Source organism: Perna viridis, chromosome 2, assembly GCF_037379345.1.
Source record: "Perna viridis isolate PV_CMFRI_1.1 ecotype Kerala chromosome 2, ASM3737934v1, whole genome shotgun sequence".
NCBI lineage: Eukaryota > Metazoa > Mollusca > Bivalvia > Mytilida > Mytilidae > Perna > Perna viridis.
In genome coordinates this window covers 65,046,435-65,057,152 of record NC_142446.1, presented here as the reverse complement: position 1 = coordinate 65,057,152, position 10,718 = coordinate 65,046,435, and the positions used below count along the sequence as shown (strand labels likewise).

Genomic DNA, 10,718 nt, shown 5'->3' with positions numbered 1-10,718 from the left:
AGCAGGTATCTTGTATTCTTGTTGTGACAAATTTGATGGGAAATTTATCACACATTTTTGTTCAACCACTCATGTGTCAAATTCCTTTCCTTATTCATTCAGAACATAATAACCATTCTAATGAATGACTTTGCAAATGGGATGCAAATATATTTTTCTGAAATTCACTTTCAGTAGATTGAAAATTTTAACGCACTTCAGTATGTGCATAGGTGATGTCAATTACCATAAAACTCTTCAACATTAAGTTGGAGCTTTCCTTCAAACCAGGATGACTAAGCATTCAAAGTTTTACCAGTAAGAAGTTATGATCACGGGAAAACATGGAGAAAATGATATCAGATAGCAACCAAAATCACTTGAAAATACATTCAGCACCTGCGTATGGAGTTTTCATATCACAACTCATGTTATGCCAGAGCATGTCATAACTCTGCAGACTTAGTACCATGCTAGACTTCTTACAATTAGGCTTTTGGCACAGGGTTATGTTGCTACAAGAATGGAGTCGTCACTACAGAAGTTTTATGGTTGTCATGAGGTTGTGGAGTGTTCAGGACTAAGCACCATAACAACTCGTTTCTTCAAAATGTCGTTGTTTTCCTTTCACTTTTCTTTTACCCAGGACTTTTTTAAGCAGCTCAGTGTGTGTTTCTTTACAAGCAGAGGTCACTTAACCAATTGGTGCACCTGGTCCATGCTCCCAGGTTTTAGTGGAGCCGAGTTGCTCATTTACTTTTGTTACTTTGTATGTATTATTTTTGTTCTTTGTCTGTTTTCCATGTCTATACTCGGCGTCACATAAATAACATACTGATAAAATTTGAATAAAAATATTTTCTACGACTTTATTGACACCTACCGTCGTTTAAATTGTCTTAAATGACTTGCTCATTCGTTTAGCCAAACGGCTTCTCCCTAAACATTGAATGGTTAAATTCCGGTCAGATTTTAATTCTAGGTGCCAATATTTACATTGTAAAAAGTCGGCCATGTTTACAGTGATCGGGTTGCTAGGAGATGTTGTTTACGTTTAAATGGTTTGTCCAAAAACCGAAGAACCCAGAATGCACTTCGGCGTTATTTCGGATATCTCGGATTTATTTTACGCGAACAACGTACAATACCGAGAAGTTGATCAAGCAGACGATTGTCACCGGACTTCGACGGGAACTTACGAACTTCGTTTGTAAACAAATCGTCCCAAAACCAAAATGGCGGATATTAGTATGGGATTTTCCCGTAAGGATTTGTTATGCATGATTTAAGCTAATAAGCGACTTGTTTTTGAGAAGCTGTTTGGCTAAACGAATGAGCAAGTCATTTAAGACAATTTAAACGACGGTTGGTGTCAATAAAGTCGTAGAAAATATTTTTATTCAATTTTTAACAGTATGTTATTTATGTGACGCCGAGTATAGTATTTGTCTTGATTTCCGCAAGTACAAAATGTATCTTGGTTCTTGCAAAGTATGACAAATCTTTAATACACCACAAACCAAATTTGAATTATTTGGTTAAGTGGGAGCAAAGATTTTTGTGAAAATTTTCTCTTAACATCCTCCATGTTCAAGCTGTAATACTATACATCTATGTCCATATGTTTAGAATCGTTTCTACTATTATTCCATTAAGTGAAAAATAGGAAAGACCCACTAAACAGGAAATTGATATTACCAGCAACAAAATCTCTTATAACAAATGCCTCTAGAGAAGGCCACAGACCAAATTTGAAGTAAATCTGTCCTTAACAAAGTGATTCCACTACACCAATATTCGGTACAAATATTTCTATAGAATCTGTTTTGTCTGTGTACATGTATTACTTTGATACAGATTTAATTCCTAAAAGAACTAGAAATACTATGAACAAGCCTCAACATGTGATACCCAACCTTCTTAAAAAATATCATGAAAATCCCTTGAGCATTTTAGCTGAGCTGAGCTGGCAAGAAATTTGGACAGACAAACATGGTGTTTCCAAAATACTCCTTTCACAAAACTGTGTGTAACACAATGGCGGTATAAAAAAGGGAAAGTAGATATGGAGTAGAACCCTCTTTCTTTAAAAGTGTTCAGCAATCACTCTACTCATTCTGTAGACATCAGAAAATGTTAGGTATAAATGATTGTATCAAGTAGTTCTTTTTTTACAGAAGTCATCAAAACAGCCCCAAGACGTAACACTGGGGAATACCTAACTTGTATATGAAGTCAAAAGTACAAAAAGTATAATATCTTAGAAGAGTTAAGCAACTGATACAAACTTTCTCCACTTGAACAGATAGACTTCCTTATGTCCAATACCACACATAACAGCCACATTTTGCTGAATTGTCTTGTATGTTAAATCAGTATTTCTGCATCTAACATTATTTATAGTGTTCCAGAAATGGCAGAGAAGTTCCAACTGGTCAAAGATCCTTACTTAATAGTAAATTAAGTGTAAAATCTAAAATATTCTAAATAATAAATAAATAGCATGTTTTATTTGACGACCTTAACATTATGGAAAATCAAAATGTATTACAAAATCGACACAAAGCAACATATCCTGAGCTTCAAAGTTAAAAATTTAAAATACCAGTATAAACCTTGCTTTGCAAAAGAATTATTAATACCTCTATAAATCATCGGGTAGGGACAGACTGTACAACCTGGTGTAAACACACAATGTACAAATTCAAAATAAAGTCAGTTGTTAACAAGTTGTTATTGCAGCTTCCGTGATCAGTTTAAAATATAACAGGAGATAAAACAATGTCTATATCACATTGAAAGACAGTCATTGCAATGTTAAATAAGACGTGCTATTTGCTGTATAACAATAAATAAGGAGAGTTTCCAGCAATCCAGCACCAGTCAGCCGATGTTCATGAAATGTTCTTAGGTGTTTAGCAGTTCACTGAAAAAGAGGATATTGGTAAATAATGTCACAGAATTCATCAAATCTCTATATACACATTTTTTTTTTAAATCAACAGTTTAAAATTTGTATTTATAGATGTACATGTAACAAGAGATAGTGAATATATTGTTATCTTTACTAGTTAAAAGTTGTCATTGCTTATGAAAACAATCATTCTTCTACATTTTAATGTTTTTTTTTAAATCAAGTACTGAATTTTTCCTATGTAGTAAAACAGGTTTATATGCTCCCTTTGTTTTTTTGTTGTTTTTCCTTGGATCTTAAATAAATTCTTGGTGGCCTTTATTTCAAATAAAAGAAAAAAAATGTTTACATGTACTTCAAGAATAATTGAAATAGGACAATATATGGTTAAAAACAGAAAATTTGGGTCTCTTATACAGCCTTAAATTCATTATTCCACTTTAAATTTAGTTAAGTTAAAACCCAGCCTTTCACTTTATAGTATTTTTTTTAGTTTAAATCCAGTTATTTGGTGGTTCATAACATTACACCAGTGAAATATATATGCACAAGGCAAAAAAAAATATAATGCTGTGTTTCTCTTACATTTTGAAAGGTCAGTAGTTAGAAATTTATCAAATTCTTTTTTTTTAATTTTGAAATAAAATTAGTGTGACGCCAAACTCTGAATACAATATAAACTAAATCTGCAAAGATTAAACATGTAATAGACTGCATCCATGGCTAAGGGCACACTCATGTGTGATTACAATTGATTATAAATATATACAACCAGTACTACAAACTCTTTGTTTTCCATCTAGGATAGAAAAAAATATCTAAGGTTTTTTTCTTTTTGCTGTAAGACCGTCAACAGGCTTTTTAGTTACATCTTTTTTCAAAATCAATGATAAATTTTAAGTAGGGAGTCAGAAACATAATTTTTTTAGGCAGAATATGCAATTACATACATGTATGCATGAGGGAAAAAAATTGATACACGTACATATTTCTCTTCAAGGATGCCTTCTTTGATGAACCAGAAATAAGGTGTAATTCCATCTTCTTTATAATCCATTAATACTACCATACCACCTTCGGACATGCTTTCACCTGAATAAAAAAGAGACCTGTTATTTTCATTTAAGTTTGGAAAAAAAATTGTCCACCTCTTTTAGATAAAAAAAACATTTATGTAGCAGAAAAACTCTAAATTACACACAGCACTGGTTAGTCAAGAACTGAAATAGAATAGGAGACCATGAAGAATATACAACATCAAAATTCTTACATCAAACTTCACTTCATTTCTTAACTTTCTCCTAATTTTTCCACAGAACATCTATAAATGGTGTTTTTACCATTCTCCATTGGATTATTATGTCAACAAATTTCAATTTAGATATTAACTTTTTTCACAGAAAGAATGAAAAAGAGTACTTTTTTCCCCTTTTTCGGCATTCTTCTTACTTCTAACTAAAACAAGTTTAAAATAAACTAGTTAAAAACAGTTCTTTGATTAAAAGACGTCCATCATTTAATGCATATTACAAACATGAATTAGATACTTACGATTTCAAAATTTTCATTTTCATATCAGATGCCTTGCTTTTGCCAATGATTACACATGTCAAGCAAAAGGTCAAGACCACAGTTATTTATTATGCCTAGTAAACACTTCTTTCAACACTAAATTCAACTTCTCCACTTTTGTGAGTGGAATCAGTGTCCCCAACCAACACAATGAAGTCACCATTTCAAAATATGTTGGTAGTTTCTTATGTTTACATAACAAAATATATTTAATGATTCTTAAAGTTTAGTCATTTGAGTTATATACAGATACATTAAGTACTTCTCTGTCTAAGAATCAGGCAAAATGTGTACACAGTGTTCTGGGATTCCTATTTCCTGCTACTCGGGGCAAGTGAAATTTGGGTCAGGGAAAGTTAAGTACTTAGTTACACTTTCCCGTGGCAAGTTGAAAACTTCATATGCTGTAAGGATTTGTTTTGTTAGGAAAGCAGTCATTAACTGTGGGAAATATGATTTTATATGGATTTTTCCAAAGGAAACCTCAATTTCTGAAAAATCCTAGAGCACTGGTACAAGGTGTGGCACAAAAAGGGAAAAAAAAATTATTGCATTATCCAAGTATTTTCAACATCATAACCTCCAGAAATAACCATCAAAGTGTTTGTAAAGCTGGCCTTTGCAAGATATTGATAGGTCAAATTTAGTTGAAATGTACTATGGAAAAATTCGACCATACTTCTTTCCTATAGAAGTACTAAAAAAATATCTAGATCACAGAAGTTCAAGGATTAATTTAAATAGTTCATCGGTTGTTTTCTAGAAGAACTGGATATATTTGGGGCAAAAAAGACTAAATTGAGAAAAATGATGTCCCATCCATTGCCTGATTCTGACACAGAACGGTACTTAAATGAACAAATTTTAACTTTTTAATTTGAGCAGACACAGCGCAGAAAAATGGTGACTGCACTGTGAAGAATGGAGAAATTGAAAATTTTGGTTGACGGTATTGTATGTACCTGTGTAAAATTCCCAGTTGGAAAAGTTTCCTAAAACTTTTTTGATTGCCTTCACAGCTCTCCCTTTAAATTCATCTGCCGCTTCTGTTCCCTTTTCTGCTGTTATTTTATCAGTTAAGCTGAAACAAAAGCAAAATTAATTTTTGATCCTTCACACATTTAATCAGGCAAAACCAGTAGTAACAAAATAAACATTCAGTATCTGTTGTAAACAGTTTGAATAAATTTTATCCATTAACTACGTGCATGCACACTGAAGGACATTACCTAAACATAAATACATGTTAAACAACTTACAAGTATGTCTTGCCTTGTTTATTAATGAACAATTCATGAGACAAAAACTCAGTTTTTTTAAAGTCTGTATTGTATTTAAATGCACTTTTCAAAAAACGGTCTACTGATGTTTTATGCTTCTGCGGACTCTCTCAGTGTTTCCCCATGATTTGAAGTAGCACACTGCTTACTAGCCTAGAACAGCTTCCCAGTCTTTCCCACATTTTTTAAAACATATCCCTTAAAGTCAGAGCACTGCAAAGCACAATACTAAGGCCTGGAGGAAAACAATGACCATGCCCTTAATTATAGCCCTTGTAGCAAGAGTGCCCTTGGTTTTACTTCAATACAATTATCATACTTCTTAATGTATTCTTTGATGAATACTTGGTAAGATTTCTTATCAAAGCTTGTTGGTTGGAGTTTGTTGGCAAAAACGACGTTGATTTTGGTTTCTTCAGCATCATCCATTTGTTCTCCACTTTCCTCAGCAGATGCATTGGCACCAATTAAACTCTCGTCAATTTTGTTACTGACACTGATGTTCTACAATTAAAACAAGATAACATTCAGAGATGATGCTACTGTAGTATTTGGGGCCATCTAGTTGCTTCATTCCCTCACTTAAAAAATTCCCATATTTGTGAGAGAAAACATTGTAAAAATCTTTTTCAACACTAGTTCCTGGTGCCCATCTGTATGTTGAAAAAGGAAGTTGAAATGAAATTGTGTCAAATCAATGAGGCAGAGACATACATATGTAGATTACACAGACTATTATTTGAAAATGCATATGACTGCTTCATGATATCAAGGTCTTTCCCTGTCATTGGAAAACCTTACTACTATTCGTATTTTTTTTTCTTCTGCCACATTTTGACTGTCGTTTCAAAAGAAATCAAGCTGAGTTCTGCACCAAATAAATCTGTGCAACTTCAGAAGGTACAGAGTTACCCTGCTAAGAAGACATGTCGTTACAGAGTAATTTCCCTTACTTCAAAAATAAATCTTTGCTCTTCTCCGCCTAGGTTTTAATAAAGATAAAAACTTTTTACGTTATCATAATTTGAACACTTAATAACGAGAAATTGTAAAGTCCAAAAAGGTATGAACATTCTGTCAAGAGTTACGGCTACCGTCCACTTCCTGGTGTTAATCTTAGATTGGGATAGGAAATTATAACTCGAGACCATATCATATTTGTTGAAACTGCTAATCAATCAATTAACTTTTATTTAACTTTAACTGATATAGAAAACTTGTTGTGGTGCGTTTATTATTTTTGGTAAATGTTATACACATTTAACTTAGCTTCCTATATGAACGTAAAACAATAGAATTTAAATATGCAACTGATTACAAATACTTTCTATTTTACGACGGTTTTGGTTCCCTTGATTACCCTCCAACAACTTAAGATCAGAGATAATTCAGTTCCAATGTTCATAATACTGTTTCAAAAATGTATATAAATATCAGTATTTCAGATGAACTCCTGCGTTGAGTATAGTTTTTTCATGCTACTAGGATACAAAATTTTGTTCTGATTGCTTCGATCATGAATGTTCTTTATTCGTATTGTTACATGCTACTTGTATTTGATCACCACAGAGCACAATACACCCATACCTCTGGCTTATGGTATGTGAATCTTGTGACAATATATTCTGGTGGAGTTACTTTATACAAACTAAGAAGTCCTGTATGTGTTTCATTCATATGATTTCTCATGTATATAGATAAAACCATTTATTATGTTGGGGTAAATATACACTTTGGGTTTCCTTCAAAATATCCATATTGTTGGTATTGTAAAAGATAAAAAAAATACATGTCAAGATAATAATAATAATATTTACGTTTTCTTATTGATCTTGAACTTGATAATTGGTACTGCAAATTTTACTGTTTTAAATTCTACATTATACAATTGATCTTGAACTTGATAATCGGAAATGCAAATTCTACTGTCTTCAATTGTACGCAATATAGATGATCATGTACTTGATAACTGAAACCGTTTTTTTTTTCAATCGTGATCTAAAATCTCTACATTTCTGTTAACTAAATGAAACTTAAAGCAATTTTAGTTAGAACAACATGAGTACACATGTACAAGATATACGCTTGATATTTGAATTGATGTTTTACACAGCTGGACGTGTCAGTTAGGACGTCAAAAGAATGAATACTTGGTTCAGAGTTTCGAAGAGAAAATGATTTTTTTTCTTATTATTCTATTTTATTTTACATTTCACTCTAAAGTTGGATACTTCTTACTCTAAAACACTGGGATTAAGTCATATTCATGGGAAAGACCTTAGCAATTGTTTTGCAACAATTGTCCTTTTAATTTTTCTTACTCTTAGCTTAGTATTATGACATATATGCCTAGCCCAAGTTTAGAACTTTTCATCACTATTTTGACTGAGACAGTGAAGGAGTCCACCTCCCAAACTTGGGTGTTACATGTATTTTCCCTATGAACTGATGTGAAGATTTCATTGAGGCATATATGAGAAATATATTTTCTGGGGGATAACTGATATTGGTGTTTAATTTTGCATGTCTAAGAGGAGTGTCCATGCAATGATTTAACACATCGATTCCTGGTTTTGAAAAAATCCAAATTCTAACTATGGAGGACCCATTTGAAAATGGTCAAAATCATCTACATGTATGACATTCGAGGATCAAAAAAAAAGGGTAAGTGCATGTACATACAACAGAAATTTATTTTTTTCATGTTCAAAAGCTTAGTGGAACAATACATATAATTAATGTAAGTTGGCTACACCTGTAGTTTGTCAGTATTTAATTCTTTTCATTCCTGTCTCAAAAGAAAAAAATTGTGTTTCTTATAAAATGTTTAATTGAACTACATGTAGTGGTATTGAAAAGACAAAATACTTTATCTGAAAATAATACTGTGTGTGCATTTATCCACTCAGATAACCTATGGACTCAGAACACACAGTAGGTATACATTGTACTTCTGCTTTCTCCTAAAATATCAAAATGTATCCTTAATTTACCTTTCCAACAACTTCAAAGAAGAAATCTTCTACTACACTAATGGGATAGGAGTCACTAAACAGTTCATCACCTGCCAATGACAATATATATGTATATACACAGTACATTTGAAATATGATAAAGACATTTTGGATGTTAACACTAATTATTCTATTCTTAATATACATTTGTATAGTGTTTTTACCAACATGCTGAACAAATAAAGGTCGATAGTTCAACAAATGTTTTCTTTAAGGGATGTGTAGTTGCTATTATTAAAATTTCATAAGCAAATCTGATATGTTAATGCTGTTTAACACAATATTCATGATATAGGCATTCTTCACAATAGACCACCAGCCTGACAGCAATGGCTGGCAAAAATGCTGGTGCGCTTGCAGAATTCAGTGTACATGCCAATGATTACTATGCAAGTTTTGAGCTTAGGCTTGTCATATTTTTTATATAGTAGACTGTATTGGCTGATCTTTACAACAATAATCTAGCCATTTGACAAATAAAAACATCCCCAAGTACAATTCTTTGGTGCTTTGAAAAACAGACATGATTTTAAGACAACAAAAAATGTGGAAAAAGATCAAATGATGGAAATCATAAGTTACAGGAAACATCTCAATATTTTTTATGTATAACTTACTAAATTACATACATGTCAGGGTCATTTTAACATTTGTAGATCACTTACATATGCTTTATATTACAGTGTGGGAAAGCACTCCCTTGGTCTTTGACAACCAAAAGTAAATCAACACGTCACTTGTTAATTTATCAATAGATAACACTCAGACAAATTTCAAGAAAATTAATGATGTATAAATACAAGTTACTTCAAATATAAGTACAATATGTTGACCTTTAATCAACTAACCACAAATGTACAATTAGTGATGCGAAATTGGTCAATTGACAATTAATAGATACATCTTTATGAACTGAAATATATCACCATTTCTGTATTTTATGGCTAACAGTAACAAGTCACACAAATAATTTTAAGTTATTGGCTATTAACTCGTAAAGATTAATTTAACATTTCATTCATATTTTTATAAGTCAAATGAACAAAAATAGCATAAAGAACTGATGTCAACAAATGCCTATTACGAAAACACTGATATCAAAGAACTACGAGATACTATAGGCTTAAAACTTTATAAAACAGACGAAGAAATGTTATATTAGTTACTTACCTGAAACTTTACACTTGTAAACAATCATGTTTGTAGATGATGATGGATTTAATTGCGAGATAGAAAATCCAACTCCGTCGGCAGTCTGTGACCGGTGAAAAAGATCGACTTCCGGTTTGACACATCAAGGGAGCGTTTCATTGGTTCAATAAAAGTGAGAAACGAACCATAAGAAAAGAAAAGGAACCGATAATATGGGGTAAGCATTGCCTTAATCAACGAGCACCGTGAGCTTTACCATACATAACAAAAAACCAACATAAGTTTGATTTTTAACTCTTACTCACTCCTAATAATGAAGGCAACAATTGATTATATCACCAAGTTTTCATTCAAAGTATAAGGTTATAATTTTCTGGTTGGTCACCGTCGTCCACAACATAATACATGTGAATGATAGCAATGTTTTGTTCATACAAATGTATGTGCATTATGTTATTATGTTATTACTGTGTTATTGTGTCATGACCATTTAATGAAAATGTGTTTGAACAATAAATAATTTGAATTTGAATTTGAATTTATCGCCACGGTCTGTGCAAGATTTGTAAACATGATAAAAGACATTACAGGGGGGGGGGGGGGGTCGACCCAGATGAAAATATGTATAAGTGCAATATTTTTATTTATATGTATGCAGCAAGCAATATTTCTGTTTGAAAAGCTGTCTTGTTAATTTTTTTTTTCAATCAATGATTAACTTGAAAATTTTTTCCCCAAAATTCCAGTACCATTCCCCTCTTTCCCCTCGCTCTCAAAATGGTCAATAACTTTATAAAACTTTGCAAT

General features: G+C 32.1%; 1 protein-coding gene across 1 annotated transcript; it reads right to left on the bottom strand.

The window, feature by feature from the left end:
- Positions 1–2,467: 2,467 nt before the first annotated feature.
- Positions 2,468–10,032, bottom strand: LOC148626497 (translationally-controlled tumor protein homolog). The gene is made up of 6 exons (XM_088570568.1): positions 9,930–10,032; positions 8,739–8,809; positions 6,065–6,249; positions 5,428–5,546; positions 3,879–3,985; positions 2,468–2,905 (listed from the first exon to the last, which is right to left on the bottom strand). The coding sequence occupies exons 1-6, from the start codon at positions 9,955–9,957 to the stop codon at positions 2,903–2,905; spliced, it is 513 nt and encodes a 170-aa protein (XP_088426694.1). The 5' UTR covers positions 9,958–10,032; the 3' UTR covers positions 2,468–2,902.
- Between the last annotated feature and the right edge of the window lie 686 nt (positions 10,033–10,718).

Excerpts from the sequence above, each read along its gene's own strand:
- LOC148626497 (XM_088570568.1), bottom strand. The coding sequence starts at position 9,957 with ATGATTGTTTACAAGTGTAAAGTTTCAG. Across the intron at positions 8,810-9,929 it reads TTACAAGTGTAAAGTTTCAG|GTGATGAACTGTTTAGTGAC; the intron begins GTAAGTAACTAA and ends TGTCATTGGCAG. Across the intron at positions 5,547-6,064 it reads ATCAAAGAATACATTAAGAA|CTTAACTGATAAAATAACAG; the intron begins GTATGATAATTG and ends CTTTTGTTTCAG.